Source organism: Sphaerodactylus townsendi, linkage group LG16 (genome assembly GCF_021028975.2).
Source record: "Sphaerodactylus townsendi isolate TG3544 linkage group LG16, MPM_Stown_v2.3, whole genome shotgun sequence".
In the NCBI taxonomy this organism is placed as follows: Eukaryota; Metazoa; Chordata; class Lepidosauria; order Squamata; family Sphaerodactylidae; genus Sphaerodactylus; species Sphaerodactylus townsendi.
In genome coordinates, this window is record NC_059440.1 from 19,353,996 (window position 1) to 19,373,413 (window position 19,418).

The window sequence follows — 19,418 nt, forward strand, 5'->3', positions numbered from 1 at the left end:
TGACTAGCTCAGGGTCACCCAGCAGGAATGTAGGTGTAGGGAAACAAATTTGGTTCACCAGGTAAGAGTCTGCCAGTCACGTCAAGGAGTGAGGAATCAAACCCGGTTCTCTAGGGACTTCTGGGGAAGATGGGGCTTTGGCTAGTTTGAGTTCTTATGAGCTCCCTGCCACGCATTACTGAAAGGGGCATAAGAGCTGGCATAAGAGCAGATGGGATCGGACTGTAGCCTCCCAGGAGCTCTGGGGATCTTCAATTTGACGGGTGAATTCATTGGGGATTGCTAATAGACCCACTAGTTCTGAAAATATCCAGGATCTGTAGGTGTGTGCTAGCCTTTCAGCTTTTAGAAGGAAACACCACCACCCCATCTCTTCACTCCTTTCTTTTTCTATAATTTCAGTCTCCCTGTGGTTTTTCTTTTCTTTTCTTACTATTTTTTGAGGGGGTTTTCTTCTGGATTCTTTTTTAAAGAAATCTTTTTCTTACTGGATCTGCTGTACAGAGGAAAAATTGAGTCTTCTAATATGCTTTTAATCAACTGAAGGACTATATATATTTTTTTCCTCTTGGATACTACTATTGCAGATCTGTTGAAAATGCTGGGGGGGAGAATTAGGACTAATAAAAGGAAACACTTCTTCACGCAACGTGTGATTGGTGTTTGGAATATGCTGCCACAGGAGGCGGTGATGGCCACTAACCTGGATAGCTTTAAAAGGGGCTTGGACAGATTTATGGAGGAGAAGTCGATTTATGGCTACCAATCTTGATCCTCTTTGATCTGAGATTGCAAATGCCTTAACAGTCCAGGTGCTCGGGAGCAACAGCCGCAGAAGGCCATTGCTTTCACATCCTGCATGTGAGCTCCCAAAGGCACCTGGTGGGCCACTGCGAGTAGCAGAGAGCTGGACTAGATGGACTCTGGTCTGATCCAGCTGGCTTGTTCTTATGTTCTATATTATACCATCATTATCGTTTGTATCTATTTTTTTCTTCCCTAAATCTTTTTAATGTTTTTGTAGCTCTATTTAAAAAAAACAGTTCTCCAGGCTAGTCTGCCATTCTGAACCATTACACCACCCTACTGTTGCCGCTGGGCTCTGTTACTGGGCTCGAATCTTAACTATTTTTAACTATTTTTACCCTTGCCTTTTGGTCCTGAATAAATTTTTACCCTTGCCTTTTGGTCCTGAATAAATTTTCTTGGAAATCACTCTTATTTACATTTGCTATGGTTTTAAGCACACACAAACAAACACACGACTTGATTGGCGACAAATAGATTTATTGTGGCATCAGTTTTTGTGGACTGGAACCTACTTCCCAACGGAGAAATCTGTGCGCAGGTGCACGCTGTCTCCCTGTCTTCGTAATAGTCTGGGTGTTTGTCTAAAAAACATATGCCGAGATGCTCTCTCTCCTCTGCAAAGAGCAGCCTGGAATTGGGTTCTGTTCCCCGCTCCTGTTCTCACAGATTGGGTACTTAGAGTTCAGTCACAGTGGATGGCATCTTTGCGCTCTTGAATGTCAGTGGGGCTTGGCGCATGACTCACTCTTTGCTGTGACTCTGATTTTTCGTGTGTTCTCTGCTGTCATGGTACTGAGATGTCATATTGGCAATGAGACTGCAAATGTTTGCGGTACCTGTTTCTGAACAGACTGCCTGAAATAATGAGCGCTTGCGGAGCGGCTTCCTGCGGTCCCTCGGCAACACGTCGGCAATGTGGCCAGATGTGAAGTCTGCCTCCGCCGATGGGGTGTGGTGAGCACCGAGAGTCTGGCAAACGAAGATGAGCTGATCTCTTCTGAAACTTTTTTTGACTGTTGGGAAAATAGAGTGGGAAACGGAGGATATGTTGTTTTTCTGAATAACCTGCTGGAGATTTTGTCTCTGTGCTTGATGGTGGCGGTGGGGGATTATGGCACTGTCACAACTTCAATGGGTCTCTCATGCTGCTGTCATGGGCTAATTAGTATTATATGGTGCCTGGTGCTGCTTAGGCATTCAGTCCAGCCAAGCCAGCGTGGTGTAGTGGTTAGAGCATCAGGCCAGGAACTGAGAGACCCAGGTTTGAATGCCCAAACAGTCACGGAAACTGCGGCATGAACCTGGGCCAGTCGCATTGCCTCGGGTTAAACTCCCTCACAAGGCTGTTGTTTGGTTCAATGGAAGAGGGCAGAACCATGTAGGCTGCTTGGGTGTCCCCTCTCAGAACTCTTTCAGCCTCACCTACTGCACAAGGTGGGAGGGGAAGGGAAGGGAATTTGTAAGCCACTTCACATCTCCTTACAGGAGAGAAAGGTAGGGTATAAATCCAAACTCCTCCCATCTTCTTCTTTGTTATCATGATGTTGGAGCAGTTGGCTGACCTGTGCTCTTGCCTTCCCGTGGTGAACCCATGCTTCTCCTTCCATCTTTCTTCCCTTTGCAGGAGGGGGATTCACTGGGGGCCATGGAGAAGCTCTGCAGGCAGCTGACCTATCACCTGAGCCCTCACTCCCAATGGCGGCGCCAAGGCATTGTGAAGAGGAAACCGCAGGCTTGGTGAGTAACGCTGCGGAGAGCAAGGCGCTTGCGGCCTTCTTTGTGCTGGGAGACATTTTGGTGGCACAGAGAGGGGGAACAAAGAGCCAGAACTTGGTAGAGATGTTGTATCTGTAGAGCACAGGTGTCAAACTCGCATCCCTCCAGATGTTATGGACTACAGTTCCCATCATCCCCTGCCAGCATCATGCTGGCAGGGGATGATGGGAACTGTAGTCCATTACATCTGGAGGGCCACAAGTTTGACACCTATGCTATAGAGGGAAAGCTTACCATGTCATGCACAGACTGAGGATGGAGAAGAAATTTCGAAGGAGGTTGTGTCCCGGTATTTAAAATTGTCTAAAAGTTTGCCACCAGCCGTCTGTCCCAAGATAACTTCAGTATGAATTTGTCAGTCATATCCTGAATTTTCTTTTAAATTTAAGTCCTGCCCTAACCCTGCAGGGCTCAGGATAAAGCCTGAGGGAGTTCTTAAGGTAGTAATTCTACGACACATCTGAATTAATGTGTAATTAGGTTTACCTAAAGGTAGTTCCCTGTACAAGCACTGGGTCTTTACTAATCCATTGGGTGCATCACATCATAACATTCACTAGGCAGACTATGTTTATGGTGTCAGGGGGATTGCATCTATGTAATTGAGGTGCATTCCTACCTCAATGTAACTGCTTATAGCTACAAATCAATGCTGCTAAAATATATATGTAACCAGCCTGCTATATGTTACCACCGCCATCTGGGGCATTCTTTCCTTGATCTTTACTTTATGGCTTCACATTCTTTGTAGATAACTAGACTAACCCCTGATACCCTGGTCCCATGGGAAACAGAGTTGCATCTGTTATCTTGTGGGGGCAGGAAGCCAAGCGGCTTTTTCTTACTATCTGCCACCAACCTTGGGGCGCCTCAGCTCCGGGGACTGTTTTTCACAACTTCTTGGGAAAGCGGGATGGGGGACTTCCTGTGGGATAAAGGGAATGGCAAAGGCCAGGTTTGTCAGAGCTGGCTTTGCTGAGCTTGGGTGCTTCGACGCCTCAGCAATAAACACTACTGATCAACACCACAGAGTTTGTTTATTGGCTTAAGGTTGGAGACCTAACATACAGTGTGGCATGCCACTGCCTTCCCCAGTTATCTACACTTTACCCCTAGCAAGCTGAGTATTCATTTTAACAACTTGGGAAGGATGGAAGACTGAGTCAACCCTGAACCAGCTATCTAAAACTGACTTCCTTTGGGATAGAACTCAGACTGTGAGCAGAGCTTACAGAGGCTCTTAATTAGGTTTACTACATGACTATAATGTTGAAAAGAGCTGCGTGGCATAGTGGTTAAGTGCTTGCACTGCCACGCAGCCAGGAGTTTGAGCCACCCGTGGGTCAGATATCCTGGCAGCTGGCCCATGGTCAACTCATCCATCCATCCATTTCTTGGTCGGTAAATGAGTACTTCGCTCATAGCTAGAGGGTAAAGAATAGCCGGGGAAAGCAATGGCAAACTACCCCACAAAAACAGCTTGCCTATAAAATCACTGCTCGCAGTGGTACCCCAGGGTCGGACACGACTGAAGGGGAAACTTTACCTTTATAATTTTGAACTTGTGGTTATCCTACCTCTGCATTAAATCTACCTTTCTTAAGTCCATTTTTCTTCTGCTTTTCTATCAGCGTTTTTGCGCTATTCCCCCCCCCTTTTTATTTCTGAATGTGTTCATTAATTGTTTTCATAAGTATTCATTAGCAAATCATGTGTATTGGAAGTATGGATTGTATGTTATGTTATCAGTTTTTTGCTGCAGTATGTATATTTTGATGGAGAAAATAAATATTTGTTTAAAAAGCGTTGGAAGTGGGGAAGAATTAGAACTAATAAAAGGAAACACTTCTTCACGCAACGTGTGATTGGTGTTTGGAATATGCTGCCACAGGAGGTGGTGATGGCCACTAACCTGGATAGCTTTAAAAGGGGCTTGGGCAGATTTATGGAGGAGAAGTCGATTTATGGCTACCAATCTTGATCCTCTTTGATCTGAGATTGCAAATGCCTTAACAGACCAGGTGATTGGGAGCAACAGCCGCAGAAGGCCATTGCTTTCCCATCCTGCAGGTGAGCTCCCAAAGGTACCTGGTGGGCCACTGCGAGTAGCAGAGAGCTGGACTAGATGGACTCTGGTCTGATCCAGCTGGCTTGTTCTTATGAATCTGCTTTGAAGGCCTTTGATAGGACTGAAAGGCAGCATACAAACTAACTGGAACAGAAGTTGTAAGCTGAACAGGCCTTGGTGAACACTTTCTCCATCAGGGAGAGGAGACACGCTTGGTCCCTGTAAAGAGGTGGAAATGCTCCATTAAGTTCCCAAATTACATGCAGAATCCTACAGAGATGCTTAAGTGCCAATTGAGCAACTTTCTGTGGCATTATGTTTATTGACCATGCTCTGTTAAATAGAATAAATAGTAATTGTGCGATGTCACATTGCAACTGACTCATGGGGACCCCGGGGCCAAGAGGTTTTCAAGGCAATCGACAAGCAGAGGTGGTTTGCCATCGCCTTCCTCCACTTGGCCATCCTAGTCTTGTTTGGTGGTCTCCCATCTGACTGGCCGACACAGCTTAGCTTCTCAGCTGTGATGAGATTGGACCACGCTGGGTTTAAGTGCACCAACTTTACAGGTGAAAATGCTTGGATTACTTGATAGGATTTGCTGCTCAGCTATGTAGCTTTCAAACAAACGATAAGATAGGAAGGTGTGATTAAAAATTCAAGAAGCTTCTCCTGGTATAAGAAAGATTGTTAAAAGCCATGTGGTTCAAAGTATGGGAGGGAAGAGGTTTGACAGGAAGGGCGCTTTGTCATGATAGCTGATATAATATAAACTTTGGTGTGTAAATGAACTGTATTGTGATCTCCTACACAGACTGTACGTGTTGCTTATTTAAAAGGTCAGAATGGAAAACAGATGAGTAACTCTACTTTAGAGGGGCTTTTGGATGAGGGATACAGGCAGGGAAGGAAGCCCAGGGGATTTGGGTTTGTGGGATGCTGTTAATGATCTAGTCCCAAAAACCCAGGTTGTGATAACGCCTTTTATTAGGACCAATTAAAAATCGCCACGAAGCCGCCTGCAAGCGTTGGTGTCTTGGAGAACCTCTTCACTGAGCTGGTGGGGTTCGGTACGAGGAAACAAAATCAGTGCATGACTTTTTGTTTTTGGAATTTCTCCCCTGGAGCCGGAGGACATGACTTGGACGAACCGGTATTACTGTAATCCTAGAGAGGAGGGAAGTTGATTGCAGACTGCTGTCTCTGCCTTACAGGAAGTGCCTGCCAAGTCCTTTCAGTGTAGACTTTCATAGCCCTATAAGCAAGCAATCTGTCAGAAAAGCCTACTTATGCCTACTCAGAAAAATTAAGAACATACAGAACCAAGACAAAACATCAGAGAGACAGCAGGCCTCAACCGTAATCTAATGAACCAGCACTGTATGCAGGGAAAATACATGTAGCAAAGGTAGAAGGAACTGTCACAGTCAGTTCCTGCCTTCTGTTCTCTCTGGATCAATACAGCTGCTTAGTACCTTCGTCTATTTTTTGAGAATTGCCAAATTTAGCTGTCAAAGAGAAGGATGCTTCAGTGGGGAAAGCTGTTTTCAAATGGGACTTGACTTGTAGGGATTGTTTGCCTCTCATCTACTAGCCCACTGGTGGGTTTCAGACCCTTATAGAGCTCCCTTTTCTATCCCCCCCTTCTTTTTTGACTAATACAGAATAGCTCTCTAGAAATACACACCCACTGTCTCTGCTTGCATTCCCATGGAAAGAGCACTAGACCGAAGGTCAGTGATCTCTGTGGCTTTGGCCTCTGGCTTGTTCTTTACTCCTATACATTTCCCGAGGCTCGGGTGGTATTTCCTGTTCCTGGCTCTTCTGCTTTGCTGCCTCTGGCCCTGGTGAGATCATAACTCTTGGTCCCCCTCTCTCTGGCACGTGACTCTCATGTAGATTATATTCTTGCTGTCCAGTGGATCCCATGCTCAGTAAGGCCCCTTCCGCACATGCAGAACAATGCACTCTCAATCCACTTTCACAATTGTTTGCAAGTGGATTTTGCTATTCTGCACAGTAAAATCCAGCTGCAAAGTGCATTGAAAGTGGATTGAGTGCATAATTCTGCATGTGCAGAAGGAGCCTACAGTCTAGAACACAGGTGTCAAATTCACGGCCCTCCAGATGTTCATGAACTACAATTCCCATCAGCCCTTGCCAGTATAACCAATGTTCATGTTGGGAGGGACTGATGGGAATTGTAGTTCATGAACATCTGGAGGGCCGCAAGTTTGACACCCCTGGTCTAGAAAGACTGAAGATGACTACCTAATTACCTAATTTGGCTTCTGTTAGCTTTTCCATCTTAATTAAAGCTCTGTTTATTCCTATAAGGGACTCTGGTGTTTTGTTTTGTTTTTAACGTTCTCCCTTCACTGAAGACCTGTGTGTCCCATTTAGATTTGGAAAGGAACTTCACTGGTTGCGACCTTCCATATTCGCAGAAACAGTGTACCATTGGTTTTCTCTCCTTTATTCAAGCAGCCTGGTGCAACTTAAAACCTGCTGTGTACCCATAGAAATGCATCCAATTCAATCTGTAGCAACTCCTGTTTTTCATCTCACCAACTGCAGACTTGAGACTTTGCCACCACGTCTTGAATCAACTTATTTTTGCCTCCTGCCCTTTTTTTTTTTGTATTGCACAACCAGCCTTCGGATGAGGAATTCTAGGAAACTCACAAGCTTTTACGGGGCTATGATTCATTTGGCTTTATGTTGTTTGGTGGGTCTTTTAAAAAGGTATGCTTTTGGGGGGTTTTTTTCCAAGCAATATTTATTTTATCAACAAGGAATTACAGGAAAAGAAAGTTGAGAAAAGTAAAAAAAATAACTATACTTGAACAGTAATAACAATAATATATAAAAGAGATTAAAAAAGGAAAAAATAAGAAAGAAAACAAAAGACTAACTAAGAGAAAAACAAAGAAAAAGAACGAGGTTGTTTCCAATAATTTCATGGCTCACGCACACGGCTGATTCTGGATTTTTCCAGAACTAGTGGCTCTAAAATCCAGACCTTTCCAGCCCACCTGTCAAGTTCAAGATCCCCAATATCTAGGGAGGCAAGAGCTAAGAAAAACTTGTTCTACAGCCAGTGAAGTAGCCCCTATCAGCAATATGTAGTCTGGGAGCACTCAAAGGTTCAACCAAATTGAAATGCCACTAGTGTCAGTGGACCAAAATGGGTACTGGAAACCTTTGTTCGCTGCCCTGCAATTCTGAGCAGAGACCTTTAAAAGCCCACTGAAGGGTATGATTCTACTTTGGATGGCAAATACCCAATCAACTTCCAAAACACCTGTGCTGTTTGGAGGCCTTGGCTTGATCTCTCTGTTCTTTCACAATAGCTGTGTCCTATTTTGTAGCCAAGCTCAGGTATGTGTAGTGCTTCATACAAGGGCAAGATATTACATTTGCTTTGGAATTAGATAAATGAATATGGCACCTTCTCCTGTGGTTGTTGAAGGGTCTTTTGCTGATGGCCTGATAGCTTGATCTGTAGCTATTTAACACGGCATGTTGGACTGGAAATTTGCATACAGTTGTCACAGAAAGGGCCGAGTAGCACAGACCTCTGTTCCCAAATAGACCTGGAACCAAGAACTGCAGGTGCGGCCGGAGCTGCCACCGTACTGTCCCACGTTGCTTGGAGCAGATTCTCTGCTCCGTCATGAGTTCTTGTAGGGTTATCCTGGGAGAACAGGCTTACTGTACAGTTGCATTGTCCTGTATCACTGCATGGGAAGCTGCAACAATTCACAGCTTTGAGGCGCTCCTTTGACAGGTGGTATAACGGTAACAATCTCTGTCCTACCAGGTAGCCTCTTTCTGGGAAAAGTCTGTAGAAGTGTGGGGTTTTATATTGCCTGGCTGTCACTTCCAAGGGACCAGCTCCTGTTTCCCACCTCTTCTTCACTGTCTGAGTGCTTTCACTGATGCCAGAGCCGGTGTTTTATCAGTTTTTAGAAATCAGCCCTGACAGTCCACATCAAATCATGAGCTCTGCAGATGATGAAGAAGAAGAGTTTGGATTCATACCCCACCTTTCTCTCCTGAAAGGAGACTCAAGGTGGCCTACAAGCTCCTTTCCCTTCCTCTCCCCACACCTGGTGAGGCAGGTGGGGCTGAGAGAGTTCTGAGAGAACTGTGACTAGCCCAAGGTCACCCAGCAGGAATGTCGGAGTGTGGAAACACATCTGGTTCACCAGATAAGCCTCCGCCACTCAGGTGGAGGAGTGGGGAATCAAACCCGGTTCTCCAGATTAGAATCCACCTGCTCTTAACCACTACATCACGCTGTCAGCTGGTGGATTTTCACCAAGTTTTCCAATCCCCCCCGTTTTGAACCAAAACCGGGATGCTCTTTGAGGCACGGTCCAAATAAGCAAATGTTTCAGACTTCTTGCCACCCTTTTGTCTCCAGCAAAAATATTTTCTGCTAATTTAATAAATGACAAAGGAATATGGCAGAGCCTCAGCCATCTTTGAACCAGCAAAGCTGGGGGATCGTGGAAGGTCAGGAGTTTTTTTTTCAAGCCAAAGGAGGAAATGGCCACCTCTTGTCACCCTATTAGCATGTAATTATAGTTACTCGGATGTGTCAGCAAGAAGCCATTTCAGAACAGAAGAGATGCAAGGAACTCTCTGAAGCATAAATTAAAAGGTTTAACTGTGTGCTGTCCTGTTTTTAATTACCAGTCCCATTTTTAATTAGCAGCTTCTACTGCGTGTGTTTCCTGAATCCTAACAAGCTTTGTTCAATTATTTCCTTTCAGCGATGCAGTTAGTAGCTATAGGCCCTGAGGGTTCTTCTGGACTAGTCCCCAGTCCAAAACAAGGGTACCTATTGGCAGTCCCGGCAGTTTGTAGATGTAGCGTGTGACTCCTTGTAAAAGATGGATGTCGGCGGGAGCCAGCAGGTGTAGTGGTTAGAGCAGGGCATCAAAATTGTTTGTTAGAAGGGCTGGATATAACATGAATGTGACTTGGTCAAGCTGGGCCGAGGGAGGGAGGGGTGGCTGCCTCAGCTGGCGAGCCCCCAGCAGGCTCCCCAACCCAGATTGGCATGGGGGGGTCACTACCTCAGCTTGAGAGGGCTTACCAGGCCTGCAAGCCCATTGAGACACCCCCCCACCCCCCCTTTCTGATCTGACCTGCTGAGCCCACATAGGCTTGCCTCCCTAGCCAGATCAGGAGTGAGGGGGGGGGGGTTGTTTCAGCTGATTCGCAGGCCTGTTAAGCCCTCTGGGGGGGGGGGGCAAATCTGGCCCTCAGGCCACATATTTGACACCCCTGGGTTAAAGTGTTGGAGAAGGGCCTTGTGGTAGGTCTGTTAATGGGCTGGCCATCAGGGCTACACAAAAGCTCCAACATTCCAAAGCAGTATATCTGAATTTCACTTGCTGCAAAACAAACAGATGGAGAGTTACTTCCCCATTTGTGGGTTTTCCAAATTTGCTGTGAAAAACAGAAGATGGCTATGATCTAGCAAGCACTTTTCACATTCTTAAGCAATCCCTTGTATACTTGCTATAAATGCAACTTACTGAAAAGTATCAGGGCTTATTTTTAAGTAAGCATGGGCTTGAACTTGAAAAATATGAGCAATCATTAGTGATCTTTCTCGGCCCCTCGGCAGGATTACAATTTCAAATCCTTTTGTGCTAGACATTCTTGGTAGCCTCAAAGCCTGGATTCTCCTCTCTTGCTCCAGAAAAGCACAACTATTTCAACAGCGGAATCATTGCAAAAAGGAATTACGTCCTGCAAATACCGCAGTGCTTTGTGCTACTTTTCCTTTGGTTCACCGAGGCATCTCATGAAGAATTAAAGCCTTAACAAACAGGCTCGTTAGCAACGATTAGCAAATAATCTTCCAATTCTGACTACAAAATGAAAGCAACTTTTTTGCCTTTCCCCCTAGAGCATAGCGATGCGATCATTGCTCTCACAGATACACTGAACAAATCCGTTTGTTCCTGCAATGAGCAAAGATAGTCCGCTGTTCATTTCTTTGCTTCCGCTGCTGCGATAGCTGTTCCCAAGAGGCAGGAGAAAACCAAGGTCCTCTGTTCGAAATCTGGGGAGCGGGGGAGGCCTCTCAGAGCTATGGTATTCTCACAGTTGTTCACTTTTGCTGCGCCAGCCTTTGATGGATATGTCACGTGGGCTTCGTAGTGTCAGTGTGTGTTTAATGTCTGGGGCCTCTTTGGCTTAGTGAATCTCTCCATTCATTTATTCTTTCTTTCTGTGCTTGCAGTTGTAGATAACAGTGGCATCTCTGGCCTTCTCCGCGAAGGGAGGGGTCGCCAGATGGCTCTCTATCTTTCCCTAGACCTTGGGAAAGGACTTTCGCTCTCCTCCTCTTTTACTTTACTTGGGGAGGGAGTGGACAACAGAGGTAATAAAGCTATGGGCATCTGGGGAGCGGGTCAGAACTAGCTCTGCAGAAGCCAGGGGTTCATTCCAGTAAAGACTTCTGATTGATGAAATCCTGAGTTTGAATGAATCATGGACATGACACGTAGCAGGGCAGTGGTGCCTGTCTGATATGGCATGGCCATATCAGCAGCAGTGGCGTAGGAGGTTAAGAGCTCGTGTATCTAATCTGGAGGAACCGGGTTTGATTCCCAGCTCTGCCGCCTGAGCTGTGGAGGCTTATCTGGGGGAATTCAGATTAGCCTGTACACTCCCACACATGCCAGCTGGGTGACCTTGGGCTAGTCACAGCTTCTTGGAGCTCTCTCAGCCCCACCCACCTCACAGGGTGTTTGTTGTGAGGGGGGAAGGGCAAGGAGATTGTAAGCCCCTTTGAGTCTCCTGCAGGAGAGAAAGGGGGGATATAAATCCAAACTCTTCTTCTTCTTCTTCTTTATCTGGAAGAGACATCCCCTAGAACACCAGTGAATCTGGAATTGCACTTGTGTTGTGCCTTCTGAGTTCCAGTTTGTTCTTGCCCCTGGAGAAGTTTCTCTGGGATGCAGGGCATGTACGTAAACGAACGTTTGTGTGTATGTGGGAAGAGGAGCACATCCGACCTGGCTAAGTTTGTGGACGCACGGAATCCAGGAAATGGAAGTGCTCTGCTGATGACGGATCTCTTTCAGATTGGTAAATACCTTAGTTCCCGTCACTCCCACGCGGTGGAGTCGAATTAAGGCTCCCGCAGCGGCCTCCAAGGGTCGACGCGGCTGGGCTTTGCAGCCTGTGTGCATTTCGAAAGGGCTCGTTCCTCACGTCCTCCTGACTCCGCATTAATGTGTGCTTGTTATTTTAATATGCCTTCGAACGTCTCCATCCTTCACACAGCCGAGGCTTCTCCTTCTGACAGCTCCCGCTGCACGGAAGGGAAGATGAAAAACGAGAAACGCAGTGCGTGTCGCTGGGTTGTGTGGGAGCAGGGGAAAGCAAGCTTGCCGGGTGGGGTGTGAGTGTCTCCCCTCTGTCACTTTCGGAGGATGGTGCCGAGCCCTGCTGCCTGCGCTTCCCGAGACAAGAGCCAACAATATCTTTCCTTTCCCTCCATCCTTCCTTCCTGAGCTTTAGCCTTTCTCTGTTCAAACTAATCTGAGACTATGTTCTGCACTGCTGCAGTAGTTGGAATTGGGAAAGCTCTGAAGCTTTCAAGGGGAAAACCTGGCTGGAATTGAGAATGAAGGGAAACCAGCTGGCTGCTACCTGCCCGGGTGTTTGCAGCTTCTGGCTTTTCTGAGGGTTTCCGTACCGTCTGCCTTCCTCCACATTCCTCTCCCCCTGTCTGAGTCCCCTGGAGACAGCAGGAGATTTTTCTGAAGTGTTTAATAATGTACTTAATGATTAGGTGGGATTGGGGTAGGGCTGCCACATTCAACCTGGCTACCAGCGGGAGATGGGCAGGGTAGGGTTGCAGGTTAGGAGACTCCTGGAGATTTGGGGTGGGGCCAGGGGAGGACAAGGACCTGGGGGGGAGGGTACAATGCTATAGACTCCACCCTCCAAAGCATCCCCTTTCTCCTGCGGAACTGATCTCTGGAGATGAGCTGTTGTTCCAGGGGATTCCCAGGTCACACTGGAGGTTGGTATCTCTGCATGATTGGAGTGCTCAGCCTAGAAGGAAAGAAGCAACCAAAATCCTGGGCTTTCTCCAAGGGCATCTTTTCCCTGCCTAATATCTTTCTGCCCAAAGTCTGGGGATGTACATATAGCCTCACGGGTATTTGCAGAGCCAGACAGTGGCATTTCCTCTGGATCTAACAACTGGAGGGTGGGGGGAACGGGAGAGGAAAACCTGCTCCTGCTTTGCTCCAGGCACATTCTAATCTCTCCCTCTGTCAGTCAAGAGATTTGAAATGCCAGGAGACGAAAACGTCTGGGAGAGACCGGCTGCCTAATCTTATTTATTTAAGATGCTTATGTCCTGCTCTTAACGTTGCTCTGAAGGCAGAGCCTTCCCGGGAATCTTTCTGCGTGTGTGCAGGGTTTAGATAAGGCGGTTGGGAATGTCGTGCCGCTCTATTCCAAATGGCATAGCCCCCAGTGCAGCATCCAGTTGGAGACGATGCTAGAGAGTGTCTTTCCAGCCAACTGGCCAGCTTGAGCATTGCTTGGAAGGTGCAAAACTGGGGAAACGCTGGATCAGCTCGGTTGGTTGGCAGCAGCCCAGGCAAGTGGCAGGGAAGGTTCAGAGAAAGGAGGAATGAGGGAAAGGAGAAGTGAACACGTGATTTCTTCGTATTTCCGAGCTTGCCCTTGAGACACATCCTGGAAACCGTTCTAGAAACTGGTGAAGCTCGTATTTTTTGTGTGCATTCTTTCAGCAATGTTTATCTCACCCTTCCTCTAAGAAGCTCAGGGCAGCATCCATGGATCTCCCTTTCTCTGTTTCATCTTCACAACAACCTTGCGAGGTAGCGAGCCAGCATGGTGCAGTGGTTAAAAGCAGGTGGATTCTAATCTGGAGAACCGGGTTTCGTTCCCCTCTCCTCCACCTGAGTGGCGGAGGCTTATCTGGTGAATCGGATGTGTTTCCACACTCCCAACATTCCTGCTGGGTGACCTTGGGCTAGTCACAGTTCTCTCAGAACTCTCTCAGCCCCACCTGCCTCACGATGTGTCTGTTGTGGGGAGAGGAAGGGAAAGGAGCTTGTAAGCCACCTTGAGTCTCCTTACAGGAAAGAAAGGTGGGGTATAAATCCAAACTTCTCTTCTTCTTCCTCTTCCTCTTCTAATGTTTTAGTGCTGTTTGGAGCAATGATATTTTTCTCTCTGCTGCCTGGGCCAGCTCTTTCAAGCAAATAAAGCAAAGGCATATTACACTAGAGGGTCATTTTTGGATAGCCCTCCTGGCAGATCTATTTCGGAAGAGAGTGACTCACGGCAGACAAATTGTTGGCACAAGCATCGTGTTCTGCTGGGATAATGTGCTCCCTGGCTGTTGTCTGCAAATAAGCCAGCTAGGAGTGATAAATGAGGAAAGATGTTTGTTCTTTGTCTCTAGTAACGCGGTCAGATGGGCACTGGAGAGCCAGGGCGCTGTCAGAAAAATGGATTTCCCCCTCTTGCTATTGACTTCAGAGTTTGCATCCTCAGTCTGCAGTTTGGAAAAATATCCCACGTTTCCTAGTTCACCCAGGGTGGGTTATGCTATGTATAAGGGTTTGGGACCCACCAAAACCACCAACTAACCGTCAAACAAACCGACAGCTTCACATGGATTAGGATGTAGGACATCTGGTGTAGAGGCTTGCTGGTGTGAACCAGATGTGTTTCCACACTCCTACATTCCTGCTGGGTGACCTTGGGCTAGTCACAGTCCTTCTGAGCTATCTCAGCCCCACCCACCTCATGGGGTGTTTGTTGTGGGGGGGGGAAGGGAAAGGTGTTTGTAAACCCCCTTGAGTCTCCTACAGGAGAGAAAGGGGGGATATAAATCCAACTCTTCTTCTTCTTAGTGCTATTGCGGCTCTTTGATTTAATTTATTGTTCTTCCTGTCAGTTTCCTGGGTTGCGCTTGCAGGGCCTAAAGCCACTTGCTCTAGCTAGCCAAATATTTGAATTTGAAATCAGGCCTTGCGCAAACACCAGAGTGTCTCTGTCTTCTTTGGACGGAGCCGATGGCATCAGCACTGCTGGGGAGTGCTCAGCCTAGAAGGAAAGGGCTGCTGGGGAGACCTGAGATTTCACATTTCTCTCGTTCTCTTGCAGTTTGAAAGCCATCCTGGTGGGAAATCCCCGAGACAACACAGTGGACCTGTCCGGCATCCCTCTGACGCTAAAAGAACTGGACCGGATCATCCCCTACTTGCTGAACACCGCGGAGCACATCGAGAACGTGGAGCTCTGCTTCACCGAGCTGACGGACGAGATGTTCCTCCAACTCTTGCCGGTGCTCAGCGGCCTGCCGCACCTCATGACTCTCTCCCTCAATGGCAACAGACTCACAAAGACCATCCTCCGGGACCTGACGGAAGCTGTGAAGGACCCCAAGAACTTTCCCAGCATGACTTGGATTGACCTGGGAAATAACGTGGACATTTTCTCCTTGCCGCAGCCTTTCCTGGTCAGCCTTAAAAAACGATGCCCCAAGCAAGGCAACCTGCCAACTATCCTTGAATTTGGTGAGGGTCAGGTGAGTGACCTGGAAAGCCAAGAGACCCCGGTGGAGAGCCAAGATTACCCGTGCTCAGAGGACGAGGACAGAAGCGATTGTGTGGACGACGCAAGGCCCAGGCAGGTACGGACATGTGAGGTGATTAAGGTTCGGCTGCTGCCGTGTGAAGCTCCGGAGGAGGCTGTCCCTGTAATGGTTCAGACATGAAGTGCCACCACCTCACGCTGGACCAAGATGCTCTAAAATAGATACCTCAACAGCAGAACGTTTTTAACCAGACTTGTCTGATGCTCGTGAGGCTACAGTTATAATAAAGAACGCCAACCTCAGTTTAGTTAGGGGACTAATAGCGAGGACCAAACTGCATACCAAACCCTGCTCGCACTCTTCAAGTTGCGAGTGGGGTAGGCTACGCTTTTGATTGGTCAACACCCAAATTCTCGTCACTGAGGCAAACGCAGTCAACGTCTAGGAGACCGTTGCCTCGCGGGGTCCCAGAAAATGAGAGATAGAAAATGTGAAGAGACACTTTTTAAGTCCCCCCCGTGGTTTCCCCAGAAGAACGAATTAGTTGGGATGTTAAAAGGTTAACCTTTGGCAGGAGCGCACCTCTTCTGTTCAAAGGGTAGCTTTCCCACGACTCAGTAGCTTGTGGGTGGCAGTTCCAGATGCCCGCTGCAGTGCTTCTCCGTTCACCGGTGATGGTCTTTCGTGCCATCTTGTGATCAACCCTGTCCAGCTGCTGCTTTCCATTCCGTGGATCTTCCGCCACTGTGACAAGAGAGGAGAGGCCGCAGAGAGGAGTGTCTGTCCCAAACTCATCTCTGGCATCTCGATTCTCACTAGCCTTAGAGGTACCCCCTTCCTTTTTAGTGCGGGGAGGGAACTGCTGCCTTCCGGGTCTTGTGGTATTTCGATTCCCTGTGGAACAAACGTAGGAGTCTCTTGGAGGTCGTCTGCCTGTGTCGGTTCTCCGTGTGCGTTCAGTGTTGTAGTTTTTTTTTGTAACCAAAAGTGCTTTCCTCTCTGCTCCCCGAATCTTTGAAAAGAGCTGCTTTTTCTAAAGGAAGCAAGACCACTGTTGTTTTTTTTCAAATCGGGGCAGGCGTCTGTCCCACCAAGTGCCAGACGTAAATGGGAGCCTCGTGGCAAGATCCTCCTTTCAAGAGCAAAAGGACCCAAAGTGGTTTCCTGGCTCCTTCCGTTTCCAAAGCCAACATCCTTTTGCAACGTGTTGGAGGCTGCCTGCCTTGTACGATCTCCCCTCCCTTCCGAGGCACAAATGCAACCCACGTCTTCAATCTGCTCGTGTTGCCGTCTGCGGTGTCTGCACATCTTTTTTTCCAAGGGCCGCCCTGCCTTGAGTAGGAATTGGCTACTCCAACTTCTGTCTTGATTTGCATGTAGCTGAACCTGTTTTTTTTAATAAGCTTTATCAAAAAGGTATAACAGTAAAACCTCTTGTTTGAAATAAAAATGGCTGCTGTGCAATCCGTTTTGAAGAATGGTGTTGGGAGGAGGAGGAGGAGGAGGAGGAGGTAGACTTTGGCTTGTTTGCATGACAGAAGATGCAACCTTGGAGCCAGCTCATTGCAGTGATTAAGAGTGGCAGACCTGAATCTGGAGAACAGGGTTTGATTCCCCAATCCTCCACATGAGCTGTGGACTCTATTCTGATGAACCAGCTTTGTTTCCCCACATTTCCACTTGAAGCCTACTGGATGATCTTGGACCAGTGGGGGTGATGGGCTTTTAGCACCTCGTAGCAGCCTGACAGCAAGGCACCCATATGCTCTGGGGCTCTGAAATCCCCCTCACTCCCCTTCCCCTGGGGTGGTGAGATTCATTCAGCCGTGAACCGGTGCGAACCAGCTGAATCCCACCACTGGATATGGGGTACAACATGGGAGCTGGGGTAGCGTAGCTGCTAGACTGTTGGACTAAGAATGGGGAGACCCAGGTTCAAATCCTCACTGCCATAGAAGTTCACTTGGATGACCGTGAACAAGTCATTTTCTCCCAGCCTAACCTACCTCACAGGGCAGAGTTGAGGAGGAGGAGGAGAATTGTGTGTACTGCCCTTCCTTGGATGAAGAGAAGAATAAAAATGCACTAAATTAATAGATGAATGTATATTTATTTATTTATTTATAATTGGTTTTATATACCGCCCCTCCCCCGAAGGGCTCTGGGCGGTGAACAACACAATAAAACAATAGTTACAATAAAAACCCCTTTTATGCTGCTAGGTAGACTGCTGCAGCTTGAATGTTCCCTCCTGGGAGGCGTGGCTCATCGGTAGAGCAGACACTGTCCTGTGGAAACCCTAGTTCAAAAGAATTTAGCAGCCAGGCTCACAAAGACTGAAGGGGCATAGCTTACTTAAGCAGAGCCTGAGGCTTACCTGACTGGCCCTGCCCCCAAACTCTTCATGGAGCTTGGGGGCGGAGTCAACAGTATAAAATCATAGGAGCAGTAGTGGTGTAGGAGGTTAAGAGCTCGTGTATCTAATCTGGAGGAACCGAGTTTGATTCCCCGCTCTGCTGCCTGAGCTGTGGAGGCTTATCCAGGGAATTCAGATTAGCCTGTACACTCCCACACATGCCAGCTGGGTGACCTTGGGCTAGTCACAGCTTCTCAGAGCTCTCTCAGCCCCACCTACCTCACAGGGTGTTTGTTGTGAGGGGGGGAGGGCAAGGAGATTGTAAGCCCCTTTGAGTCTCCTGCAGGAGAGAAAGGGGGGATATAAATCCAAACTCTTCTTCTTCTTCTTTTTCAGGATAAAGATGACACAAGATTTGAGAATTCATCCAACATTTCCTGGACCATCTTTGTTCTAGAATGCTTTGCTTGGGTCTTAGTCCCTTGGAAACAGAACCCATGGAACATTCTAGAATCAAGACGGTCCAGGAAATGACAGATGAATTCTCAAACCTGGAGTCATCTTTATCCTGAAAAAGGTATAGAGCCTTTGGGACTCAGTTTGCTGCTGTCCTCAACTGGCCATGTGGAGATCGAAGTGGGCAACTGGCCCTGCACTTAAACTGCACGTGGAGTTTGGGGGTAGGCCAGCCCCACTGGCCAGCATTTAACCAAACGTGGCAGAGGCGCAGTTGCAAGGGGGGGGGATATGGCAGTGCACCCCCAGGAAGTGGTGCCCAGGGCTCTAGCCCCCCATGTCCTCCTTGCTATACCACTGCTGTTTGCCCAGAAAAACGTGGAGAGCTTTTGCCATTCACAGTACAGAAAATTGGTCTAGATGACTCAGGAAGTTGTCTCCTTATGTTCAGAGCTGTCTGGCCTTTGAAGATTTTGCCATGGGCTGCCGTTCACGGTACGGCTAGAAATATTTCCTGAAACCAGGGATATTCCTAGAATGCTGCTCCCAATACCAAACCTGAGGATGACAGAAGTGCAGACTGCGCTGTGAAAATAGCCCTAACAGCAAGAAATCAAAGAGCCAGTGACACTGGAGTGGTCTTTTAAAAACAGTTTGTCACCTTTTTTTGTGGAGGCACCTTGGTGTCCACAGCAGGGGAGTGAATCAGCCGCTGGGGAGATAAAGGCATATCCCCCTGCTATTCTTCAGTCCTTTTTTGCCCTCCCTTTCCTTTCCCTTTGTTGTGCTCTGTTTCATCTTCATTTTGTGGCCATTTGTACCCTGATGAGCCACCCACCTGCCTCAGGAAGTGGAGCAGAAGGAGAGAGAGAGGAGCTGCAGGCTCCGCTGAGCTGCTGTTTGCCTGAGAAGTGCCTGGTGCTAATTACTGTCTCGTCTGTTGACTGATCCTAAGAAGGATGAGTGTGTGATATTTACATCTACCCTTCTTGCCATTGGCGAAAGATGCCAACAACAGGAAGGGGATTTAATCATGGGGTTCTGTGCTCCTTTCACCCAGTTATTGGAAAGAGGAGCGACTCCAAAGGGACTGGATTCTAGCCCCGTGCCTCTGCAAACTAACTCTGTTGGAGGGGAATGATTTGGATCAGCCAGCCCTAGTCCTGTGTCCGCTGCTTTGCATTTGGGGGTCTGCCCAACACTTCTTGTGGCACTGCCTGCGGGCAAGCCCTGGCTTCCCAGACCATGAGAGAACAAAGAACTCGCAGGCTTTTAAAAAAAGGCACAGATGGCTGATTACACAGGACAGGACAGGCCACACATGAGAGACA

At 47.7% G+C, this 19,418-nt stretch overlaps 1 protein-coding gene across 1 annotated transcript in view; it reads left to right on the forward strand.

Moving 5' to 3' along the window:
• The window catches only part of LRRC75A (leucine rich repeat containing 75A), a 69,325-nt gene extending 52,600 nt beyond the window's left edge, over window positions 1-16,725 (forward strand). The window contains exons 3-4 of the mRNA XM_048519396.1: window positions 2,435-2,547; window positions 14,843-16,725. Of these exons, the coding sequence (XP_048375353.1) occupies window positions 2,435-2,547; window positions 14,843-15,455 (726 nt within the window). The 3' untranslated portion in view covers window positions 15,456-16,725. The remainder of the gene's footprint in view (window positions 1-2,434; window positions 2,548-14,842) is intronic.
• Window positions 16,726-19,418: the final 2,693 nt, after the last annotated feature.